The 26,948-nt window shown below is 45.4% G+C and overlaps 1 protein-coding gene across 1 annotated transcript; it reads left to right on the plus strand.

The window, feature by feature from the left end:
• The first annotated feature begins 10,778 nt into the window (after positions 1-10,778).
• LOC115318432 lies at positions 10,779-25,032 on the plus strand. Its single transcript, XM_029978148.4, has 5 exons — positions 10,779-10,895; positions 11,059-11,216; positions 13,393-13,466; positions 23,477-23,554; positions 24,905-25,032. Exons 1-5 carry the CDS (start codon positions 10,782-10,784, stop codon positions 25,030-25,032), a joined length of 552 nt encoding a protein of 183 aa, XP_029834008.3. The 5' UTR covers positions 10,779-10,781.
• The last annotated feature ends 1,916 nt before the right edge of the window (positions 25,033-26,948 follow it).

Consider the following 26,948-nt stretch of genomic DNA (forward strand, 5'->3'; position numbering starts at 1 on the left):
TTTAACCTTAGATGCCAATTTGTTCATTCAAAGTGTGTAAGTTATTCAATTGCTTCAACTTCTAGCACGATATCATTTCTAAATCAGTGAACTTTTAATAACTGTAAGTGTAACCTAGCTAACTTTTTCAAGTAAAATTTAACTTAGATTAACTACACTTTTCAAGATTGCATTCACAAAAATAAAAGCTCATTATTTTTATCGCCATCTTAGCTCTACTTGTTCCCATTGCTTTACAAAGTAATACCGGCATGCGGTCCAATATAAAAAAAAAAAATCGGTCGATATCTTATCGTCACTGCATTCAATGATCGGTCTGTATTTTCAGCACATATTAACGTCATGTGATACGTATTTTAATACTAATTGTAACATCACTTGGTCACTTTTCTCTAAAAAACCGTAACGGAAAAATCCTCACTGTGTCAATAACTGATATAAATATATATGTTTCAGCTGAAGTAATTTTAGCTGTTATTAAACGCTATACTTTTAATAAACCACAACAATCCGTTTGCGCATAAATGAATGCTGTCCTGTACTACAATCACTTGTGCGTCCTTGGTGCTGCATCTGTTTTGTAAAACAAATCTAAAGACATCAATCGAAGCTTACAAAAATGGTGCTTAGATCGCTGCTGTCCCTACGCTGATTCTCGACGAAGTGCGTTAGAATTTAACGTAGCCGTTCCGGAACAGAAATCCCTACCTCGCAACGGTCCGCATCCTGTTGTCTTCGAGAGCTAATTATTCGTTCCGGGTGTCGACGGTTTCGCGCAAACGGTGTCGAAGATCCTCGGAACCCAACCGTTATTTTTAGGCGAACCGGAACTGAACCGAACCCAACTCTTCACCGTCATCTTGGAATGGAATTAGAAAAGAACTGTAACAATATGTAGCGGTAACCGGTTCAAATCAGTTCACGGTATTTTTTGTTGTTAATATCACACACTGAATATTTGAGAATAAAAATTGGGCAGTCGTTTTTCTATGTATTGATCGAATGGTCTTTATACAAAATTGCAACGTATGAGAAATTGTGGGCTTTTGTGGAGCTTTCTTTATTGACACTGTGATTAACCATGTCTCATAACGTGTCACGTGGTCACGTGACATCACGGTTGTAAGGTATGGTGTTAAATAATGTCACGGAACGTGGCTTCGTGAGGTCACGTTACTAATTTTTATGATTTACATCTTGCAGACCAATATTTCTGGCCCAAGCAGGATTGTATGTTAAGTTCATACAGTCCAGAATACCAGATAACGTACACTACGACACAAGCATAAAAATAAAGTGGAATTGGTGAAAAATCTATATGATGTTTATAAGCCAAAAAAAAGTGCATCGAATATTATAACTAATAGATGTCACCATGCAAAATAAAGGGGTGGTGGAGGGCATATGAAAAACACAAAACAAAAGTTACACAACAAAAAATACGTTAAATCGATTCTAGTATATCAGTTCGATTCAAATTGAAGTCACTTTGTTTATTTGCGTTGCTAACACCGTGACGTCAAATGACATCATGACTTCGCACCACAAGTGATGTGATGTCGTTATGTACTTGATTGTCATGAGCAGGATTCGTGCCCTCGGGTTGAGGACAGTCAGCCTCTGCAAACATTCGGTTATTGGCTCGTTTTTAATTACAGATTAGAATAGCCGAGCTCTAACAATGCCTGTAGCTCAGTCCATATACTATTTTTTGCCATCCCCAGCGCATGACTATGATGAAGATTGACGATATTTAATAGCGTCAAATCACGATGCTGTTTTATCTAATTGCGAGTTGAGGAAGAAAAATATTTTTTTTAATATGCCTTTGTGCGGAGAGGGAACCTAATGGGTTTTCTTATTAACGTATGTTATTAACCACGCATACTTTTGCGTTTGCTGAAATACCCCAGAAAGTGGTCCCCGCTCTAACGTCTAACATGAGTGTCGTTCTCACCTTCTTCCCCAAGAATCCTCCACCTGCATATTTTATCTAAACTTCAGGGTTTTTGTGCATAATATGAGCTATGGAGGATTGCTCTTAACAGATGACATAAGAATAATTCAAGAATTAACGCCCCCAAACGAAGGAGGGTCAGGAGTTTCTCGGGCATAAAAAAACATTATCTGTAAAAACAAAGAATAAAAACAAATAGAGGGATGGTTTTAAATGCATTTTGTGTTGCAAAGATTCATCAGCCTCGCATCTACGACGCAGACCGGAGAGCGTGGCCCCGGAGACTACTTTTTTTGCGAGTCACAGCGGGCCACAACATTGTCCACACCAAAAATGGCTCTGCGGTGGCGCGCCAAAACTTCCCCATGGCTGAAATATAAGCCTTTTCAATGCTCTTCATCGGGGTGACAAATGCTGTGTCACTGAGGTGCGGGCTTATGCGCCGTGTCTGATATAACGCACAAAGCTGGAGCGCATGCTCAGAAGGCCTTCCAGGGTCCAGCCTACGAAGATGGCAGCGCGCAAAAGGCGATTTTCGGAAAGGTTCGTAGACAGCCCTGGTTAATTGGTAACGCCGATTGCTTTCGAACCCCGGTGCGACGATAGGGTGACGATGCGTGTGCGTCCTGAGCGTAAGAGCCATGAACTTAACCAACAGCCATTTGCCCAGCCCGTTCGGTCCAACCCTCCAAACATTGAATTTTGCAACTTCATGCACCGAGCGATAACTCTATGGTTGCATTTGTAATATCAATTTACCGGAGACTACCAAAATCATTAGATTTTTCGAAAGAACATTGTTCCAACGTATTTACACGTTTATTAGGTCTGTTTCGGCCAGCATTTCAAACCAGTTTAAATATTCTTGAGGTGCCCGTTAATATAATATTGTTAATTTGATTTGTGTTTGGAAGCGGACCAAAAAAAACGCAGAATGATATAAAATGAAGCAAGCAAAAAAGTGCTGGCCTGCACTTTGAGTGTGATACTTTCAACGTCGTTGTTGCGCGTGACTCGGTTTCACACTAGCTGCCTTAGATTTACTTACACCTCCAACACCGGTGCAGACAAGTGCAGGGCAGTCTACTTCCAATATGTGTATTGAGATACTACCGGAAGTACACCACCATGCACTTTTCTTCACCGGTGCAGAAGGTGCAAGTATGGTGCCTGGAACGCGTCACTGACTGGTGTGTTTACCGACTCCAAAAAAGTGGTCCATCGATTTCCACCTGATGACGTCATAGAAGTGTCATGCCGTCGCCGATCGCGAACCTGGCGGCGTCTCAACAGTTGTGGTGTAAATGGCAGACGCCTGTTCTGCTGTATGTCGCTCTCCACTCTGACAGTCCACGGAAGGTAAAGCAGCCAGAAGTTGGGACGCCTGGGACGCCGTGACGGCAGCGACACTCGCGCTCGCTCGTGCTTTTCGCCAGCATTTCTACAGCCAACCGCCAGGATCGCGACAGGCAACAGCATGACACCCCGGCTTCTGTGACACCATTTGTTGCCACTTTGGGACATCTTTTGATGTATGGGCGAGATAGGACGCTAAACACACCAGTCGAAGACGCGCTCCAGGCACCATAGTGCAAGTAAATCTAACGCAAGTAGTGTTTTCACCTTCTCAGATATTGCGGAAGCGAGCTCCACGGGAACGCGTTCGCGCGCTCGCGCACCTCGAGAGTCGATCAAAGCTGTGCACAAGCACTCTTCGCTTCCGAAATCCCACTGAAAGTAGACCCCGACGATTTTCACAAATCTCATATAACGCAGTTGCGCACTTCCATAACTAAGAACCACTGAACGCTCGAAGTCACCGCGTCGTTTGGTAGCACGGCAAACCCGACTGCGAAACTTTATTTCGGGATTTCGTCATCGCTTTATCGTACACAAATGATAGAAAATGTTTTTTTTTTTATTATTAGATATTGAGAAGAGACAATGCTTACAAAAACTTATTTATTTATTTGACCGATAATTTCTAACCTCACGTCTCGTCCCCATGCATTCATTTGTAACCACGGCACTACCAACGGTTTGTTTGGAGCGGAGCGTCATGTTGTGATGTCGTCACTTACAGGGACAATTACAAAAAGTGTAAATACGGTCAACGTGGTACCCTTGTTCATCACAGTTTTTCCCCATAAGTCCTCTGATCTCCTTATTGTGACTTCTGCTTTGAGGGTATCGGTAGCTTCACCGTACCACACTGTCCACAAGGTCTACCAGTCGTTTGCACGGTTGGTTCGTCACCACTGCATGATGTCGATTCCTCTCGCATCGGTTTGAAATCTCTCAGCCCCAGTGCAAAGGCATCGAAAGTCGCCTCGGGTGGCACTAGCGGCCTCATCTCGCAGCACACCATGGCGACATGAAGTGCTGTTTTCTCATGTTGGCCGCATAGCTGGCACGTTGTGTCCAGCACTCCCGTTTGCTTGACTCTGAGGTGGCGCGTTTGTAGTACTCCACTCCGCGCTTCGCCCAACAGGACGCTACACTGCGAGTCGTCAAAGAAATCCACTTTGTTGATGGTCATCTTTCCGCACTGCAGGCGGCAAGAGACGCATGCGTACAGGCGGCGGCAACCCATGTTTGTCTCGGTCGCTGCTACGCGTTCCCAGAATTGTTTGGTTATCGCTGATGCTGCAACCTCGCACAGCAGTACTCGTTGTACCTCATACCGCTCCGCGGGGTGTTGTACACTTTTTACCCATTGGGTGTGGATGCTTCGCAGGTGGATGTACTTGAACACTTGGCGCGCCCATCTTTCTACTGGCAGCGCGGATCAGCGCCTCTCGCAAATACATTTGCTGGGGGTCTCACGCGCTTCGTAGCCTGACCAGACCATGGCGCCTTATGCATACTCACTTGTTCTGTTTCGGTTTGTTTCAAGTGCCAGGCGGCCTATTTCTCGTTGCCTCACCACCGGTTGTTCTCGTGTGCGCGCCGACAGGAAGAGCACGGCATTGGCAGAAGTCAGCTCTTAATCACTACCATTTTCCAGAGCGCACACACAATCTCATTTGACTGAAGTTCCACTTGCCCCCGCAACTCAGGTAGCCCTTGTGTGTGTTCGCCGTGGCTCGTAGAGTGGTGTAATCTTGCTTGAGGTTACCGTTGTCCCGGCTGCAATGTCACCCACAGATTTTTATACGCTCTTCCATTCGATCTCCTGGCCCTAGACGGTCATTTTCTGTGTCAGTTCAGTTGTAGTATCCGTTGGTCCCTGAACAACCAGCGTCTTTACATCCATCCTGAACACTCCAGACTTACTGGGCTTGTAGGCCAGCCCAACCTGGTTCCCTATTCTCCACAAGTGTCGAGTAGTCCGCGAAGATCCACGAGGGATCCAGCCGTAAGCACTATGTCGTCTGCATGCATTAAGGCGGGAATTCTCTGTATTACCTGCTTCCCTTCTTTGCTTTAGTTAATGAAGAAACCTGTTCCAATGTTTTCAGAGCTTTTTCAACCCTATCATTGTGCAGCATTAACAATAGTGGAGAGAGTGAGCATCCCTGCCTAAGACCTTGTGTTGTCTTAATCGAACCGGTGCATCTATACACCTTTCCAAAAAAACACTCGACCCCAGGGGCAACAAACCGTTTTCGAGCCCAGTCACTGAGTTTGAGGCTAGACTCTCACCGGCGTCCCTTATAACCTTAACCAAGTGGACTGTGACTTCAATAGGCGCAGCCTGCGTAGGCGCAGTTTCAAACGCTGCTGGCGGCTAAACTCTCGTCTTTTCCCGCTATATTTTGTTTTTCATGGCACATGTATTTTCCCGATGACATTGAGAAAGCATTGTACCATATTAAAAAAAAAAGCAAAAACAAAACTAACTATTTTTGTTGGGTACGCGCGCGAGAGAACAAATGCGACTGGAATGTTAGTTTTCGTTTTTCTTTTTTACGATAAGTTTTGACGGCGTTGCGGTATTCGCCGCATGTAAAACAACAAAGCGCTTTGCAGTCAAAAGTGAATTGCAACAGAAGAGGGCCGAAAGGCATGCACTTTTACGCTCACAAATAACGTGTTTACCGATGGACAGGACACGGACATACAGTTTAGCAAGTGTTAACATTCGAACAATATATTGTAGGTACCACACGATGCAGCGTTATCCGAAAATAATTTATCTGAGAAAGATCTAAAATAACAGAGTCACAGCCGACGACAGTCACATCTTGACGATCGGACGGAATCCGAGATGACTTCGTCTTGGGGCACGTTTTGGGGAGAGCTTCCTTTTTTCACAACCGCACCAAGGCAAGGGAACGAACGCGAGTGACCCGTTTTGCACCCCAACCCGGAGAACTATTTTGGAGACGACTGAGGATTCTACGCGAATTATCTGTAAGAGGGGGAAGAACAGTGTTCGCAAAATCGCGTCGAGGGTCGTTCGACGTCCTTCACCTCCTTCGTTTCTCGTGAATGTAAAGCACGAAACACATGTACGACGAAACCGTCCGATACGACGTCTGACCACGCAACACGACGGTCGGAGGCGAGGGTTTTTAACGCTCTCCGATGCTACGAAAACCCTCGCCCCCCCCCCCCTCCCCCCCCCCCCCCCCCCCCCCCCCCCCCAAGGTCATTCCGGCAGTTCGCACATCGGATCGGAAGGTTTCGTCGTACATGTGTTTCGCGCTTCAAGCAGAAAAACTTGGATGGCAGGCACTTACCAGCTTTATTTCTCACAATGGAAGATAACAAAGAAAAAGGTACGCAGCACGCATAAGAAAAATTAAGTGGAAGCTTTCAAGAGGGGTGAGAAAACGTCGAATGCAAAACCGCAAAAACGTAGCTAGAGAACCGCGCAGTGCGGGTCTTCACAGTCGAAGAGAGTGGCAGAAAATTTCGAGCTGATAGAGGGCGCGAGAGTCGCACCAGCCGCATCAGCATCAGCAACATGGCGGCGGCCTAGGAGCGTTTTTTGCCGCATTGTGCCATAAACCTTTTGCCTTTTTAAATATGCTGCAGTATGTCCATCCACTCCCCCCCGCATTTGAAGCTGTTAAAGACTGACCCATGGAGGTTTATGATCAACCGAGTCGTAAACCTTAGAGGTGTTCAAAAAGCCCAGGTGTTCAAAAAGCCCAGGTCTCCGCTCTTGGTTGACAATTTTCACGGCCTGTGTGATCACGAATAAGTTGTCTTCTAGCCGCCTTCCTTTCCTGAATTCATTTTGGAGCTCCATTCGTATTATTTAATTATCTTTCCCATGCTGTAGTCGTTCCCTGAGCACATTCGGTAGATCACTGAGGTCAGAGTTATTTAACGATGGAACCATCGTCCAATAACTGTGACCTCATTGCTGTACCTGATTTTAATCCGGTAGAGAACTGGGGGATCGGGGGCCGAGTGGGCTAACGCACACCAGTTAGGGGAACGTGTAGCGAAAACTCACGCTCCAGACCCCAAGGATCCTGGGCCCAACACACACACCGCCGCCCGTTTAGATCTGGGCAAGTATCGTACCGGCGTGCGGTCGTGTATCACTACTCTGTGGTGTACGTTAAAGACCCCAGGCTAGCGGCTGTACCGCACTGGCTAAGTTCCCCCCCCTAGAGCTGAGAGACAAGTCGTCCGTTAAGGCAGTTTAAGTTTAGGCTGCGTAAATATATAAACAGTACACTCTGGACGATAGTTATTGAAGGTCAGCTGGTCTCATTTCCTCTTGTATAACATCCTGATATCAGATCTTCTCTAGTCCTCTGGTATTTCACGTGTTGTCATAACTTAGGATAACGCCTCTCGAAGCCGTTCTCTGGATTTCCATCCGATTTTCTTCAACAGGATTGCTGGGACGCTATCAAACTCAGTTGCAGTGTGGCTGTCTGTGCGCTGCAGGGCTCTGCTCAACTCACCCTGCGATATTACGTGCCGCTCTGTGACGTTTTCAATACTGTCCTTCTGTAGGTCTCTCAGGCTTTCGGCATTTAGTTCTGTGAAGATCTCCGCCATTGCTACAGCTACGGACTTGATACATTGCTGTTTAGTGAGGATTGACCTATTCCTTGGATCTTTTATTGTTGCTGGGGTGGCCTCCGCCCACATCACCTCATTTTACATCTCACATATTGCCAAACCTTTCTTAGAGTATCTCTGACGCGGCGCTGCAAGTTCAACAGCATTTCCTTGGAACAGTTTTTATTTTCTTCGTGCGACCGCTGTGAACTGTATTTTTTTCTGTATTCCTCCCGTGCCTTAAGAATCGATTTTGTTTTTTTTAATATCATTGTAAGTGCGTCATCATGCTTCTTGCATGCTTGTCTCCTCCGGTGTCTTGCCTCTGTCACTTCACCGTACCACCACCTTTTTTTTACCGTCGACCATGATTCTGGCGCTTACTCCTTTTTTTCTTTAATTTTGTCATTTTCCTATTGAATAGGTTCATCTTCAGCTCCCTTTTCCAGCTCCTCTCACTGTTCCATTTTATTATTGGTCAAGATCTTAGGTGGTTTGTGCCTCGGTGATTGTCTCACTGTAAGTTACCCAACATGCAATTTCAATCAAAGGTGATTACTTACAAGACTTGCTGTAACAGTCTCCTTTATTGACATGACCGCTAGGGTCTCACATGACAATGGGGACATGAAGCAGTGGTCTATGCGTTATGTGCGTTTTCCAATAGCTCATGTGATTTTCCTTTGATGTTTGACCGTTCCGTTCAGCATGCATAACCGCATTTTCCCTACCCAACTTAGCATATCCCGACCGGACTTGCGCGGTCTTGCCTGTCTTGTCCTCCAGTTTCTCGATATGCGTATTAAAGTAGCAAAGTAGGATGGTGGGAAGATTTAGTGGAACTATCTCGTTTTCTAGGCAGCCCAGTGGTTTTGTGTTTGTAGCATCAGACATGTTCTCTGTCCAAAGGAACCTTATTATGAGTGCGACTTTCCTCCTCCTTATTTTCCCTGTCATCTACTGGTGTTCTAGACAATATTTCCCCTACCTCTCTAACTTGCCTGAACATGTCCCCACGAATCCCACCCCTCCCCTCTTCGCTCTTCGCCCCTTCTGTTCTGGCCTTCTAACGTTAATTCATCTTTATCAAGCTGTGCCTCCTCATTCTATAGGTCGGTTTCTACCACTCCCAATCCGATTAGGTGCTCTCCTTTTAATGCAGCATATATATCTTCCCATTTTGCTGCTTGTCTTCGTTCTTGAATGTTGAAGAATGCAAAGTTTGTCGCCCGCACTTCCATTCCCTGCGTGTTCCCATAATTGACCGCAAATGACAACCGTACGCTATAGTTGTTGGGTCTCCAACCCTGGTTTACGTTTCCCGCAGGATCTGTAACAAAACTGCATCGGTGTTCGTAAGTCTTAGTTATCTGTGAAGTAATCAGCCCTCTCAGTCGTACCCCTGCCTATTCCCGTAACCTGACCCCCGCCTCATCATATTGAGCCTGTTCATGTTGCGATGTTCATAGGGGACGCCATTACTGGCCGCATAATGCTCGCATCCTACGACGTCGACGTCTGGGTTTGCAGTTACATCGGGTAAACCGGCACCGGCATATGAGAATGGAACACCCTATGTATACCCCCAAAAGAGAGTGTGTTGGTTTCTGTTTGCGGTGTAGATTCTCAAAAGACCAGAAGCCATCTTTTTTTGCTTTTGTAATCTTTGTTGCCCCATTTTCGACTCGCAAACCGAGCCCAGTCGCGACACATTGCTTTTGTAGTCATGAAATACTTGCATGACTTCCATGGAAAGTACATTTTGGTATCTCGTAGTTTCAATAGCGGGTTTCGAGCGTGACGATGTCCAGCTGACAATGTTCCTTCTTTTTCACCTTTCATCTGGTTCGCATGATCTTGCCTTTGGTGTCTGTGGGGTTGTGTTCGCTGTCTCTTGTCTGTGATGCCTCTTTTCCGGTGTATACCTAAAAAAACGGCAAGCCACTGTTCCTAGTTTTTTCTTCACGACTCGTACGCCTCGATCGCTGAATTGCAGGCCATCCTTCTCCATTCCGTCTTCTTTTAGGTCACGACTGAGATCTAAAAGCATTGCACTTATCTATATACCGATATTTTTCAGTTTGGCGTTTAACAGCATCATTAAAGCTTCATTGCCTTTACCTTTACCTGTGATCTGGGGGACTGTTCATATTACCAGTGCTTACCTATGGTTGATGTCGATGTGGATGAACTGCCGGAGAGTTTTTCAACAAGTTCTTCGGTGTTTTCGGGGTCTTTTGTGCGTAACGGCTTTTATTCATGGGCAAAACTACGTTATTACGACCTCAGGTGATATTGGGGACTCATTAATTCTTGCAGAGCGGGTATCGTTTTTAGAATTAGTGCAAATAAGGTTATTATACCCCCAAATATTAACCAAATACACCCTTTTCGATAGCAGTGTGGAGAGCGGGGTTTCAGTCGGGAGGCTGGAGAAGCGCCTTCTTTCCGATGATGTTTTTTGTCTTTATCTTGGAATGTACGAAACGCCTCGAACAGACCACAGAGGAGTCGTAAGGATCACAAAGCGGCTCGTTGTTGTTAAATATAAAAATATTAACAGCGCTACAAAAAAAAAATGTAAGGGAAACTCACAGTCGCCGTTACGGCACGACCGCCATTACCAACGACGATGTTGTTTACCGCAAGCCGACCTCCCGGCATGTGCGGGGGCGGAACTTAGTCAAACTTGCCATCAGCCTGCTTTTACGCCTTCGCTCCTCCTTTTTCAAGCGCAGGAAACAAAAGTGAGCCCACTTGCGAAGCTTATAAAAGCGAGTGACGTGAACGCTGACACGCTACCGTAGTCAACAGAGATTGAAATGCGATAAACGAATATCAACCATTCAGAACGATGATTTTTACTCTGCTCGCCATAACGGCTCTCCTGGTACCTCATAGCATCCACGCAAGCAAGCAATACCCAGAACAAAATCCATCGCTTCAAGAGTACCAGAATCAATCTCCGGTGAGTTTAGGGAAAGAAATATCAGCAAGATAATATTTGACAATATTCTGCAGTATGTCCAGCTTTGCTTACTGTGCTCAAGACTTTGCCAAAACGAGCCTGTCCAAAATCATCTCAAAGTGAACATAAGCTTTTGTATTTCGACCGCCATCCTACATTGCAGTACTTTCCTCTCGAAGAGACATGGTACATGGTGTACAGAAACTACGAGACAGATCCATTTTTCGGTGGCACTGCTAAGTGTGTCAGATTCAAAGCAACTGATCCCGGACAAAATGACTCATACCCAGTCATTCTCGAGTACGATCCAAGCTTTTCAACGTGAGCATGCATGTTAAATTAACAACCTTAATTTAAAATGTTTTTGAGAATCATTTTACTTTAGAATATGCCACCAGAACGGTAATTCACACAGAAATAATAAAAAAAAATACACTGAAGATAGACGAGGGACAGACACTCGCAGTCCTTTTAACGAGAAACGACATTTATATGATTCCCATCACACTGCGAAAAACAACTTTGGGCACCGAGCAATTTTAGGGTAGACGAAAATACTAGTATTTTGTACTATGTTCGTCTTCCCTAAATTTTCTCTGTGACCAAAGTGGTTTTTCGCAGTGTGATAGGCATCACATAATTTTCGTTGCTCGTTGAAAGAACTGTGAGAGTCTCTCCCTCGTCTATTTTCAGTGTTTTATTATTTCTGAGTGAACTGCATTCTATCGAACGCGCTCTGGTACGTATAGGTAATAACAACTTGCAGTTTTTTAAAAAAAATGTCTGTATATCGTTCTTTCTCGCCGGCTGCGATTTCAAAGAGTAAAGGACTACTATTTTAGCAAAGAACACGAAAATCTGCTTGGCTCCAGAAAACGACGTTTAGATGTTGAGAACCACTAAAAGCAAAAAGGATTTTGCGGTGGTTGGTATTTCGTTCATCACAGCAACAGTAGCCGCGACGGTGAGATTGTTCATTCACAAATTTTAGTGTTTATTTTCAAAGTAATTGATTGAGGTCACGTGGTTGGTGGACCGCGGTAGCAGTACACGATACGAGGTGGAGGCGATGGTGTCGATCGTCCACAATAGAGAACCTGTATTATAGAGAGTGTCGAACTGCTCGCTCGCGGTCACGTGGTTTACGGGCCGCGTTTGCAGTACGAGCCGCGGGGAGGTGACGAACGCGTTGATCCTTTGCGAGCGTCCCTGCCTTCCCGCCTGCCTTCCTCCTCGCCACGCAACAACGTAGCGCATGCGCATTTGCGGCTAATGGGCGCGGAGGAAGAGTTGTCCGCCATTAAATTTCAAATGATCTCCATGTTTTAAGATGGACTCCTGTACCATCTAGGCTTTCTAGTCTGCAAGCGTCCCCAAGCTTGGCTCAACCTCTCTGTCTGCTATCCTCGTCGCCACGCGGCAAGGCACGCGTGCGCATGAGCAACCCACTTGTGCAGGAGCCGTCCGCCATTAAGCAGCAATCGCGTTTTACGGTTCGGGCAACCCCACCTCTTGGATACTAGCGCTCTAGCAGTTTTTAGCGACGTACTTGTCACTTCTCGTGTTTAGAGTGCACCACTTCAAATGGACATCACAAACACCTGACGACGCAGCGGGGGTTTGCGTCGCCTTCTTTCTGCCAGACCGAAATATGGGCGGAAAGTAAAATCTATAACTTGTCTAAGATATGGTTTGCCTAAACGTTTGAACTTGAACAGTCTGTGGGCACTTTGGTGTTAACATAGCGCTCGGCTTTTTTTTTTTTTTTTTTTTTTTGCTCGCACGTGCGAAACCGTCTTTGGCCATCTCCACCGCGAGGTGGTCAAATGCAGTCGGCCAGGCGAGCGACAATCGGCCGCTGATAAAGGGCGGGTGCAGAAGTATGCGCGGAGTGTCGCGTGAATTGCAGGATACAATAACACTCAATAAATGACTAAGTATTAAACTGGTGCTCGTGACATTTTCCGGGGCAGGTGGCAGCAAGGGAAACCCAACAAGCTGCGATACAATTCTTAAGTTCTAAAACGTTTTAACTAATTCCCTTTGTGAGCGCAACATTCGGTGTAGTTTGATGCTTTTGGCAGTGAAATGTTCCATTTTAAAGTGCAAAAACATTTCTGAGTTTTTTTGTTTTTATAAGCACTATTTTACTCTTCGGTGTTACAATTGACTTAATTTATGCGCGAAGACACCCTTCCCGGGTGGTTGCGCTCCTTGTTTTGCTTACAATAACGTAAACAAAACAGATGAAATTGTTGAAGCAAGAAAGAGCCTAAAATACAAAAAAAGAGACACAAACAAAAGACAAGGGAGAGCGCCGATTACAACTTGACCGACCTATATATCCCTTAGCTAATTTTCAACTAGGTGGGGTTCCGTGGCAAGTGCTACCAAACTGAAAGTGTGGTCTGCATTAAAGAGCTAAAAAGAAAACGTTTGTTTACTCAGCAAGATCAAAATAAAGTGCCTATGAAAACGTTGGCGGTTTATATTCCAGTAATCTCACAGTGACTCTCGGCTTATCTCCCGGATATACACTCAAAAACATTTTGAGCTTTGAACCTCAAGGTCGTGAGTATTATTTTCATCAAGTTCCAACTTCAACGAGGACTATCATTCTGAACCTAAGGTCTAGTTGTTTGTATGAAACCTTTCAGAGAGGAAAATCTTTTTACGAAAGCAAACGTTTTAACAAATACAAAACTCGGGACTCCTTGAGAAGTAACGTCTATTGGACACTATGGCATTTGACTTAGGGCTTTCATCAGCAGTAGAAAAACTAAAATATAGAAGCACCTTGTCTACTTGCCCAAACGTCCTACTTTCTGACTGGATATTTGAAATTAACACAAATTATACAAATAGGGGGGCCTTAAATAAAACTTAATGGAATGTTTTCAAATAAGTTTGGCAGACCATGTACGGGGACTATTTTTAATTTTCACAAAAAAATGTTTTGACAAATCAATACTCATCAAAACAAAACCGAAACCTGTTTCGCGAAAACAAAAATTGTCTTTGAGGAAAAAAATTAGAAGCACACTCTCAGTGCGAAGGGCATTCTGCGAATTGCGCGAAGTTGGCATTTGATTCACCTCTCCAAAAAATCTGTTGTGCCTGCCGGTCTAAAAATATTTACTAAAAAACTAAATATAAGGGGGATTGACCCAAAATATATATTATTAAGTGTCGACATTGTGAATTTCGAGAAAAAAAATCGCGAACATGGTATATTCCGATAAATACTTACATTTTATTAATTTGTTTTTTCCGAGTCTATAAATACCTGAACTTTCGAACTTTACCAGCGTGTTGTTTTGCATCTTGTTAATATTGGCGCTATATATGGTTGTCCTGGGCAGCGAAACAAATTTTTGAGAAATGCTCAAATGGGGTCATTTTCACCAATTACGAGTTACTTTAAAACTTTATAAAAAAGTGAAAGCCGTTTACAACTCCCTGTAACACCGAATTAGAGCGCAGCTCTTGAGGAGGAGGAGGGAAGGGTACTGGGGGGGGGATGAAGTGACCTGGGGGGGTCACGTGACCTTGGGGAATCTCGTGACGATGCCCATGATGTCATCAGTGACGATGACAATGCGGACTCCGATGACGTTATCAGCGATGATGACGATGACGATGCGGATGTCGGTGACGTCATCAGTGACGTCACTGTTGACGTCATCCGTGATGATGACAATGACGATGCGGATGTCGGTGACGTCATCAGTGATGATGACGATGACGATGCGGATGCCGGTGAGGTCATCAGTGACGCCACTGATGACGTCATCAGTGATGATGACGATGCGGATGCCGGTGACGTCATCAGTGACGATGACGTCATCGGGGAGGTCACGTGACCTCGGTGGGGGGTCACGTGACCCTGGGGGTGGTCACGTGACCTCGGGGGGTATCACGTGACTTGGCGGGGTCACGTGACCTCGGGGGTCACGTGACCTTGGGTGTCACGCGACCTCTGGGGGTCGCGTGACCTTGGGGTGATCTTGGGGGTCACGTTACCTTGGGATGACCTTGGGTGCCGCGTGACCTTGGGGTGACCTTGGTTACGGCGACGCCGACGCCGCTCAAGCCGGGAACGGGCCCCTAAGAGCTGCGCTCTAAAATGAAAGCCGTTTACAACTCCCTGTAACGCCGAATTAGAGCGCAGCTCTTGAGGAGGAGGAGGGAAGGGTACTGAGGGGAGGGTATACCCCTCCTCCCTCTTCATTTTCTCATCCTGTCTGCTACTCCTTCCTCCGAGCAGCGTCGCCGTCGCCTCACGAGGGGCACGTGACCTCACGGGGGTCATCTGACGTCACCGGGGTCACGTGACTTCACAGGGGTCACGTGACGATAACGTTATCAGTGACGTCACCAGTGACGTCACTGTTGGCGTCATCATCACGAGTGACGACATCAGTGACTATGACAATGACGATACGAATGCCGATGATGTCATCAGTGACGTCACTGATGACGTCATCAGTGACGATGCCGATGGCGTCACCAGTGGCGCCACTGATGACGTCATCAGTGGCGATGACGATGCGAATGCCGATGACGTCACTGATGGCGTCATCAGTGACGATGACGATGGCGATGCCGATGCCGTCATCAGTGACAATGACGACGGCAATGCCGATGACGTCACTGATGACGTCATAAGTGACAATGACGATGTCGATGACGTCACTGATGACGCACTGATGACGTCATCAGTGACGTCACGTGTCCCATAATGCACCGCGCGGTTACGGCGACGCCGACGCCGCTCAAGCCGGAAACGGGCGCTTAAGAGCTGCACTCTAAAAAGGCCATCTTCGATTTTTTTTAACTCTCCCAGATTAAGGCTAATGATTAGGTACTAACAGAATCTTCAAAAACATGTTGCATTATTTCGTGTATTTGAAGTTATAAAACCTTTCTACACTGGTGAAGAAGGAAGACCAGCTAAGCTGTACTATGGTGGGACAACCCCAAGGACGACTTCTTGGACGACTTCATGGGTTACACTTGGAGAGCGCCATATAGCACGACGTCTAGGACGACCTCAAGAACGACGTCTAGGACGATCTCGAAGACGACGCTTAGGACGACCTCAGAGACGACGTCTAGGAACCTGAAGGAGGATGTTTAGGGCGACCTCAAGTATGGCCTCTAGGACGACCTCGAGGAAAACGTTTAGACTACCTGAAGGACGACGTCTAGGACGACATCAAGTATGACTTCTAGGACGACCTCAAGCACAAACTCTCGGACGACCTCTCGAACGATCTCAAGGACGACGTTAAGGGAGGCCTCGTGGACGACTTCTAGAACGACCTCGAGGACGACGCCTAGAGGACGACGCCTTTCCACTCTGGTAAAAACCAGAGTGGAAAGGCTGGAAAGGTTGCCGTCATCTATGAGCGAAGGCGGCAACCAAAGGCTGGCATGCTGCCGCCGTCGCTCATAGATGGCGGTAGCGGTCCAGAGTTTTGTGTCAACATTTATTTGGTGACGGACACGAAACTGGGGAAAGTAGCCTTTAAGAGCTCCGCTGTAAAATCTAGAAATATGACCAAATTAGGGCTACCGCAGCAGCGTAATAGGGGTGTTGATAAACAAAGATGACAAATTCCTTATTCTTAAAAAGTGTAAAAGTGTTAGAGGGTGGTAATACAGCAAGAAATTGACGGCAGAGAGGCGGACGTTGGCTTTAAAGTGAGAATTTTAGCGCGCTTCTGTATAAGAGTTGCAGAAAATCTTTGCTGTCAGGCCGATCGAGAGGCACTATCATGTCGCATGCTTCGCAGGGCCTGTTTTCAACAGCCGGCGTGTAGGGCCTCTGTATGCGTCACATAAAGGAAACAACCGGAGCGGCTCCGCTTAACGCATGTTTATCTCGACGTCGTGGCACCCTAGCGTGCTCCACCTGGCTCTCCGGCGCGAGTAAGTATAAACAGCGGAGCGCGCCGGCCGGGCCCGAGGGTCAGGTCTCTTCCCTCCGTGCGCAGTCGCCTTCAAACGGATAATAAAAAGTCAGAACCGTTTCACACCACGGAGTTGGACTGCGTTTTTGAAAAGGTTCCCACAGGTGGTAAAACGCGAAAAAAAAAAGATAAATGCTGAAGGTTACCCGGTGTGTAAAATTGTTTTTATTTCTTTATCATCAGATGTTTATTAGATTTGTGGTAGGCGCTTGGCACTACACTGCTCACAGACGCTGGTGGAAGCGAGTCTTATTTGTGAAATGGCTTCTTTGCACACGCTCTCGTTCTTGATACCAGCAATTCGTACCTTAGTGGGGTAACGCGCATGCGCTGCTAGAAGAACCAGGATTGAATTCCAGGCCCGGGCCGGACGGAATTCCAGTCTCTCGTTTTCATTTTCCTGAACACCTGCAGGTCAGGCCTTGGGAGGTGAAATAGTGCAACATTCGATAATTCTGTCTTGAGGACGTCCACCATACCTGACTCATACCTAATGACTGATGCGGAGATTGAAAAGAGTTGCATGGTGTTTGACAAGGCCTCCAATCCCATCGCAGGTGTTCTTGCCATGCCCAGTAGCTGAAAATACCCATTTGTCCGACTGGTAATTGCTTTTCGTGAGCTCATGGAGTTGATACCGGTTCTTAAATTGACTTGCCGCACCGTCACTGACGTACGTCACATGCGCGTACAGCGAAGCAACGTCCTCAAGCCACCCGCAAATTTTCGCAGCGGCGTAGCATGCATGGGCAGAATCGTGGCTCGTGTCATCACTGATGAGGGCGATGCTGCGCTCTCCTTTTTCTAGTTGTCACCGCGCACGTGAAGATCGCAACTTGCGTCTTTTGCCAGTGATGTGACTGACCATCTTCAGGCAGTACAACTGTCCAGTTTTCTGCGAAATGAAAATGGAGTAGGACATTACCTTTCTCTAGCAATTGTTTTGCTTCACTTATCGTTTTGCCCAGATAGCGTCAAATAAATTCCCGCTGAAAAAATTTTCTCAAGCAATCTCGAATGTCCTTTACAAACGTAACAGGACTCAGTTTTTTTTCTTATCAGCTCTCCTTTCTCCCAGGCTGCGTACAACACTTCATCACCATCTGGGACTCCCAGGCGAGGCGCAGTAAGAGTTTCAGCTGTTGGGCATCAGCGGCACTGGCCGAGGAAACACTTTGTAGATGGAATGTCGCATATAGTCAGTTCATGGATACCCTCAGCACTTCTTTTTATTCCAGTGGCTTTTTCTAAGGCACAAAAACTTGAATCCCTATCATTTCGTCGAAACTCGTTTCGTGGAATTACGTACGTTTCGTGGAAATATTTTCGTGGACACACTTTTCATGGACACACGTTTCGTCGACACTGTGACGTTTCGTTGAAAATCCTTTCGTGGACTGCACCACCCTACAACGTTTCGTCGGCAAACTTTATTTTTTTTTCGGCGGCTTTGAAAGGAGTGCCGGAAACTCAAGGTACAAGAGGTTGAAACATACGACAAGAGCATCCCTAGCGAAGTTGCTCTCCAAGGAGAGCAACTGCGCTACCTTCTCGCTCTCATTCGTGTCACATGGAATAAGCAAGAGCGCACAGGACTTCGCGCGCGGCCTATTCGGATATTTCTTTGCAAGTTCCGATGCCCGTTTATGGAAAGTTACTGGAAGAAGAAAAGTGGTGGAGAAAATATGCGTAGGCAGAAAAGAAAACTTCGATCCACTGGTGAGTTAGGAAAAGTCGTGGACACAGATTTTTTTATATTGGTTGTTTTTAAACAAAAACAGCTTGCAGTCTTTTATTGCTACATTACAACCCTAATATTTCAATTTAAATTAAACATGTACATTACCCTCAACTGTTCAAAAGGAAAAGTGATTCTGTGTTTTTATGGCTACTGCGACTTCTATGCGAAAAAAAAAACGGTTTCGTCGCACTCGTTTCATCGCCATTTGTCCCTATAGGCCGTTTAAAAAGGACATTAGATAAGAAGGGGGTGTTAAGAATGTCAAATAAAAATGCATAACAAAAGCCCAGAAAACATCGAAACTCGCATTCTCGCGAGCACGGTGCCCGCGAGTAAACCTAAAAAAAACGCTAAATCGCAATGCAAAAAAAAAAAAAAAAAAAAAAAACTACGGGAATTGGTAATAGATAAATAAAACATTACCCCAAGTTTAGTCTTATTACTTAAAGTAAACCATAGTTGACATCAAATGTGCAACTTAATGCATTATATAGCTTCTCTCGAGCAGCCGCCACATCCTAGGCCTTGAAGGCGGTAGTACCACCTACGGAGATCTGCCGGCAGCAGGTGACGGCATGGTCCTCACACGCGACATACAATTGTTTTTGATCGAAGCCGGCCGACAGATACCAGGGGCAAGTTCGGGACCCAGCTCTTTGCATAAAAGAGCGGCTTCCAAAGCTAATGTCCTTTGGTCACACATTGGTTTATGCTAATCTGCATGCAGCATTTCAGTACAGACATAACATATCTATTGTGTTGTTTAATATCCAGAAGCTAAATATGCTAAAGTATAAAAATCTTATGCGGTCCCGTATTTTTCAGTAGGTTGATTACTCGGTGTTTGGAGGAAAAAAATGAAAGCAGTTTACAACTTTCTGTAACGCCGGATTAGAGCGCAGCTCTTGAGGAGGAGGAGAGGAGGAGTACTGAGGGGAAGGTATATCCTTCCTCCCTCCTCCTCACCTCCTCATCCTGTCTGCTACTCCTCCCTCCGAGGGGCGTCGCCGTCGTCTCACGAGGGCCACGTGACCTCACGGGGGTCCTGTGACGTCACCGAGATCACGTGACCTCACGGGGGTCACGTGACCCCTATGAGGTCACGTGACGATGACAATGACCTTATCAGTGACGTCACTGATGACGTCATCAGTGACGATTACGATGCGGATGCCGATGACGTCATCAGTGACGTCACTGATGCCATCATCAGCGACGATGACGATGACGTCACTGATGACGTCATCAGTGACGTCACGCGTCCCATAATGCACTGCGCGGTTACGCCGACGCCGACGGCGACGGCGACACCGCTCAAGCTGGAAACGGGCGCCTAAGAGCTGTGCTCTAAATGAACCGTGTTTTATCACCGTAAAGTAAACTACGCGTAACCGAATTCTGTCGCCTTCAAGTTTTATTGCTAGCGGCTACGACCACATGCATATTAGCTTAAAAACCGATTTTATGCCGATTCCTAACATAGAATGACTGTGTGCACCGCTAACAGGCCTCGTTTTCTGCTATCCAATTTTTTTAAGAGCGTGAGTGTTTTGACGTGTGGATTATCTATGCTATGTTCAGGTGACTCTTGATGATTCTACCAAAGACGCGACGCGCGGAAAGATACACTTGCTCTGGAAACGACCCTGCCACTTCATTAAAACAGTCGGAGTGCCGTCGGCCAGCCCGCGAGGGGTTGCATTCGATGACGTACAGGCACCTCGATCACGTATACTGGCGAAAGCGTAGCCCTCAAGAGCAGCGCATATTTGTTGAAGGTTTTAAGAATCTCATTTCACAAAGGACAGTGGTCGAGAACAAAACTTTCCGGCTTCGACAACGCTTCCCCAAAGTTTCGGGCAAAGGCACGAGCTAAACCATACAAATCGTAAGTTCCGACAACAGTGCGATCAATGGCCCAAAAAGAAAAACAAATTAGCAGAAAAAGATAGTTTAAGTCGGCGAGGCAAGATGGCTGCGGACTCGTTTGCCCTACTTGGCCCAGTCGGCCATCTTTCATCCATTCATCCATCCATCCAGCACATGGCTGCGTGCCGCGCAGGCGCAGAGGTCGCGAGGAGGTGCAGCTGGCGGAGCTGGCAGAGCGAGCTGTCGGCGAAACGTCGCAACGTCTGTTGATGAAATGAGAGGGTGCTCGTTTCCCCAAAACAATCTGTCGATGAAACATCGCAGTGTTGACGAACCGATTTGTTCATGAAACGTCGTTCGACGAACTGATTGCCACCGCAAACACTTAGCTCGATTGATGTTAGCGCAGTACGTGCACACTCAAACTTTGTGCCAAGATGTATACTCCACCCACTTTGGCCTCAATGAGCAGAACTTGGTGAACCCAATGGCCGTGTCAGGGTGAGCCGCCAGAAAGTTTCACGAATAGACCTTGTCATAAATCGTTTTGACACATATTCTTTTTGTCCCTTTGAAATGATGCCAATAACCTCCTTGTTCGGGCTTTGTTGGGAGCAGTCGAGTTCATCTTTAGTTTATAATTCAGTGCCGCTTGAACGTCCACTTGGCTCAGCCTCATTCTTGTGTAGGGGTCAGGCATTGACCACACTCCGAGTGTCTCTTGGTTCTTCCTTGCTTTTTGGATCAGGTGGCGAGTTGCTCAAAGAATCACCTTTTCGATCTGTTGCTGGGAGATATTCCTCGGGAGCAAAGTCAGGAGACGGCATCGTTCTCGGTACGAATCAGAAGAATTGAACGCATATCTCAGGTTGCTGAACGACTCTGGACAAATGTTGCAGCTTTGTACCGAGGCTCCATGACTCCATATGCTGCAGTGAGGCTTGATCAAAGTTTCTTAACGAGAACGATCTCGATCTCCCTCGTCTTCCGCCTTGCGTAAGGGTTTCAACAATGGAATTTCAACCCAGTTCGTGCTTTCAGAGGGGATATTTCTGTTGACTGAATGAATCTGTTGAGATCGTTGACGGCTGCTTCTCGAGAAACCAATATTTCGTCAGGCTCAGATGTCTCTGGAGATTCTTTGGCGAGTTTCTTGAAGCGGCTGAAGCAGTTCTGACACAAAACGTCGGCATCTCGGATGAGGTGAGCTGCTTCTAGCATATGCTTCTTTAACAAAGCGATGTCTAAATCTTTCACATAGCGAAATTTTCATTGATATTTGATTTTTTTTCTTGTAACTGTTGAGATAGTCAGCGCAGAACACTCGCTTTAAGCTGTACGATTCAGCCATCGAAACGCGGGGAGCACTAGGCGTAGGCAATACTCATGGGTGATGCTAACGAAGCGTCTGCCGAATGGTCCACGAGAAAGGCAAGTGAAAGTGAATGCTACCTGTGGGGCCCTTATCACTGCTTTCACTTTCAAACAACCGGTACGCTTTTCTCCAGCGTTTGTCTTCTCTTCGCGTTTCGCGGTCCACCGGGGCGACGGCTTCAATGCTGTAAAGAGGCGCCGGTATTCGCCACGCCATATCATGTTACCGCCAGGCAAAAGGCTGAGATACGCATGTGTTAAGCGTTGCCGCATTCCTATATGCCGTGTACACAGAGACACTATACGCCTGCTATTGAAAACAGTCCCTACGAAGCATGCAAAATGAGAGTGCATCCCGATCGCTCCGGACCGCAAGCATTTTCTGCGACTCATACAAAAACACAAGAAGAATTTTCGCCTTAAAACCACCGTCTACCTCTGTGCCGTCAATTTGTTTCTTTTTGACCACCCTCGAGCATTTCTACACTTTGTAGAATTAATGAATTCGTCATCTATACGTATCTACACGTCCCGTTCACGGTGCTGCGGTAGCCTCAATTTGGTTATATTTCTAGCTTTACAACTTCAAATAAACAAAAATAATGCAACATAATTTTGCAGATATAGTTAGTACCTATCATTTGCCTTTATGCGGGAGAGTTTAAGAAAAATCAAAGATGAGATTTATTTTTATTGAGTTTCAAAATAACTCGTAATTATTGAAATGACCCCACCCCATTTGAGCGTTTCTCATAAATTTATTTCGCTGCGCAGGACAACTCTATTTCGCGCCAGTATTAACAAGATACAGGATAACACGCTGGAAAAGTGTGAAAGTTCTGGTATATATAGATCCGGAGGAAAAAATCAATAAAATGTAAGTTCTTCTGCAGAATGTTACATGCTTGCGATTTTTTTCTAGAAATTAATAACGTTGACACTTACCGATAAATTTATTTGAGTCAGTCCTCCTTATAAGTAGCTTTTCAGTAAATATTTCTCGAGCGGCAGGCCCAACAGCTGTTTTGAGAGAGCTGACTGAAATGCCAACTTCGCGCAATTCGCAGAAAGCGCTTCGCACTGAGAGTATGCTTCTAATTTTTCTCCGCAAGGACAATGTTATTTTTTTTTCGAAAAACTGATTTTGGTTTTGCTTTGAGGGGCATTGAGCCTACAAAATATTTCTTTTTGTAAAAGATTAAATGTTCACCGGACAGTTGTCGACCGAACTTATCTGAAAGCACCCAATAGCCTTATTTAAAAAAAAATGTATTATATTCTTGTCCGTAAACACTGCACTTGAAGCATTTTATGAATCTGTGGGCAGCGACTAACCCTTGACATCCTTTCAAATAGAACTGCATATTGAACCTAAAAAATAACGCCGTAAACCATTCTAGAGTTCAAGCTATCCTAATAAAGCAGGTTTCAGTAATCGTTCACTTAAGTTTACTTAAATAACTAAGATTGAATATCCAACTATTATTTTATGTTACACACTTTACTTGGCATGTTTCTGACAACGTATGCCTTTTTTATTTTGTACAGTAATCCAGGTGAAAAGAAATAGTTTATTAAGGGTAACTTGGGATAACACATTTTCATTTTTTGTAATTTCGCAGAGGATATCTCGGTGCCGGCATACTCAGCGTACAAAGACATCAAGACGTGCGATGTACTGCGTGTGCCATACGCAGGCGGTAAAACTCTTTCTTCCTGTCTTTTATTTAGCATTACGTACCCGTGTTGTCATTCTTCATTTTTCTACCGCATTATGCTGCCTGCATAACATAGTCTTTCATATCAATACTCGTCCTTCAGTGTGCTTAGAGTACTATAATCTATTTTGCGGGTATAGTTGACGTGATCAGTTGACGAATGTTTGGAGAGTTAAGAAAAGATACAACGTGCTTGACGTAGCTTATAGTTTTATTCAGCGTGACTATTACGAATTTTCTTGTACTGGTGCAATCTCGGGCTAATTATTGTGCACTTCAAAGCGGTCATACGCTGCCGGGCTGTTGAACCGAACTCGAAGCCGAACAAATGACCGGATTAGGACCTTTCGAATGAAAACAACCAGATAAAGAAAGAAACTGAAATTTGATATCCCATAGTGAACCCGAACCTGAGCCAAATCTTCCTTGTACACATCGCGGTTACCGCTTCAGACTGAAAAGCGGTTCCAAAATACCTGTGTTGACTGTAAATTTACGAGCTACCAAAATTACAATGTATACAGTCAGATAACTTTATGCGTGTACACCTGTCTGCACAGGGGTCGGAGGCGTCGGACATATTTGGGAGATGGCCTATGTTACTGCTAGCGGTAACTTTTACATTAAGCACGACCTCTTCATGGGTATCTGGCTCCCAAACCCGTCTGATATTATTCGCTCTATGGACTTTTGTCTCCGACAAGAGGCAAATGCTCCACTTCAGGTAGACATGCGCATCTCTTGATGTGCTCTGATGCTTGGGCACCCAGACAGTTCTGATGGTTGATGCCGTGATGGCGGTATGAGATTTCAGGAGAAGACGAAAAACAGACGTGAATGATGAACTTCATAAACCAGTGAGTGAATGTTGTCACTGGACATTCGTGCGTTCAGTGTTATACCTCAGGTCCTACTGAGCGCAATGTGCCTCTGATAGCCATGTTCCTTCCTAACGAAACTTGACGGACGAGTTCTTTCCTTGAGCTATCAAAAGTCTATGCACTAAGTATGAACTCACTAAAAACGAGCCTGAATAATTGTATGTATACCGAGGGGAAAATTTTGCAATTATTGGGACGCAAAGGTAATTGTGACAGGATTTGCTTCAGTTCCGACATTTTCTGACATTACAATCCTTTTTGTGATGTGTAAGTAATCCAGGCTATACTTATTTTCGTAAACTATAACTGATCATACATCTCTCGGGTGAGGTACTTTATAAATGTAAGGAACATTGATTCTAATAATTTTTGTTACGCATAAGGGAATTTTATGCGGCACAGTTGTGGTATATCCAACGTTCACTAACGAACTCGTTTTGGAACACTGCAGATGAAGCATGCGCCATCCTCGTCCCCAAAAGTCAGCTGGGAAATCACGGGGTGTGCTGTGATTTCATATTTGATCTGCTGTGCGGTGCCACCCCGAAGTTCAACATCTCCGACAGCAACTGCCCGTAGAGGGCTTGGCGCTGCCTTATACATTGTATTGCGGTTGAGTTGAGCGCTCTTTATAGATAGGTGTGACTGATGGTGATAGAGGCGGTTATAAAAAAAAGTTTATTACACTCTTTTTTTTCCTGCTCCACTTCGTTTTATAAACTCTGTTTATCAAGGAGTCTGATAGTAAGTAGATCCTGGTAGGAGCCGAAACATCAGAAATTTCTCGTCTTGGGTTAGCACGGGGCATGTTTTACTTTTATGGCTAATATTGATGCAGCCTTTAGGTTAGTTTTGATTTGAAAAATAAACTTTGGCACTTTCTTGTTGTTGTTTTTTACAGCAATAGCTGTTATTGGCTTTTCCACCGATAGAGCTGACGTTAGTGATTTATATTACAGTTCTAATACTACTAGTTGTTGGTTGTTGATGTAGTAGCTGTAGTTGTTGTCGTTGTTGATGTTGTAGCTGGCGATGTAGGGCGTGCGTCGTCGAAGTTGCCAACTCTGAAAAAAATCGCCCTCCGTTCCCGGGAATGGAACCTGAGTCCACTACGTGCTAAATGGAGGCGTTAAGAATAAGCTAGGCCACAGCGTTTCTTCTTTTTGCTGCCGCTTTGTACAAGTATAGAAAAAAAAGCTCGCACTGTAAAAATCACTTCGCGGAGATCACCAACGCGCGGTCGTAAAATTGAAAATTATTTTAAAATCTTAAGTACGTTGAGAATTGACACTGAATCGGGCGCACATTGTAAGGTTAAATATAAAATTTTAGCCTGTAGAAAAGGTTTATAAAACACATACGTACGGGTCGGGTACTCGCACCGGCATGCCTCCGAGTGATTCTACTTTACCAAATGGCGTGTAATCTCAGGAGCACGAATGGATCGACAAAGATTTTAACATATCCATCCACAGTAAGAAACCTAAAGCCATATGAGGTTAAAGGCAAGTCTCTGTTAATGGTTTGCTGGGGGACGTCTGGAAACAGAGATGCGTTCCAGGGTTCAAGAAAAAGATATCCTATAATTTTTAACTCTTTGCAACAACAACAACAAAAAAAATTTCACGGTACGTAAATATTTCTCCATCGAGCTAAGATTTGTAGTCTAACAGAAAAAAAAAAGTTTTAACAGAAGAGGCAACGGTCATCATTTGAACTCTAGATACCACATTACGCTCTGTGCCATGCATAGACTCATTGCTCTCGGCCAGGAGGCGCGAGTGTGCGTCAGCAAGACACGACCACGTTATGCTGGCTGAACCATACACGCGACACGTTCATAAAAGCAGCGCGGCAACGTCCGATTATGCACGTGCCACCTTAGTATACAAGCATCTGTCGGCATCTGTAAATGCAAAAACCAAGCGCAAAAAAAAAAAAAAAAAAATTATGCGGCTCGCAGCCTTAGCGTTTTATGAAATATTAAAGGAAAGCTGAAACGGTTTTGAATTGGATTAAAAACACTTGATTCTTGTTAATAGAACTTCAAACATCACGAACATCGCAAATAGTATTCTATTTCATGCCCGTGTTACCTAAAAAGACGCCTTTAAAGTTGCGTTGAAACCACGCCCCTCTGCGGCAGTGGGAGAGGGGAGTAAAAGGAGGAGGGAAAGGCATGACGTATGATGACGTCACAAAAGGACCTTCGCTCCTGCGGCTCCTCGCCTCGCGTGTGCTCCGCGGCTCCCCCGGCAAAGCTAGCGTCGTGCGTCGTTGTTGCTCAACTGTTTAGTTTCTTTTTGGGACTTAATTTTTTCTTGTATCGCGTTTGTTCAGTTTAGTTTCACCTTTTTGTGTTGACGTGGACTTTGTGGCAAGGTCGGCGGACGGGCTTGCTATTACCTCATGCCGAACTTCTGTGCGGCCGTCGGTTGCACAAACCGATATCGACGTGGTTGCTCGGTGCGCTTTCATAATATTCCCGCGGACTC

The sequence above is a fragment of the Ixodes scapularis genome, unplaced genomic scaffold, assembly GCF_016920785.2.
Source record: "Ixodes scapularis isolate PalLabHiFi unplaced genomic scaffold, ASM1692078v2 PGA_scaffold1__304_contigs__length_218370807, whole genome shotgun sequence".
In the NCBI taxonomy this organism is placed as follows: Eukaryota; Metazoa; Arthropoda; class Arachnida; order Ixodida; family Ixodidae; genus Ixodes; species Ixodes scapularis.

Excerpts from the sequence above, each read along its gene's own strand:
- LOC115318432 (XM_029978148.4), top strand. The coding sequence starts at position 10,782 with ATGATTTTTACTCTGCTCGCCATAACGGCTCTCCTGGTACCTCATAGC. Across the intron at positions 10,896-11,058 it reads AGTACCAGAATCAATCTCCG|TACTTTCCTCTCGAAGAGAC; the intron begins GTGAGTTTAGGG and ends CCTACATTGCAG. Across the intron at positions 23,555-24,904 it reads GCGTGTGCCATACGCAGGCG|ATGAAGCATGCGCCATCCTC; the intron begins GTAAAACTCTTT and ends GGAACACTGCAG.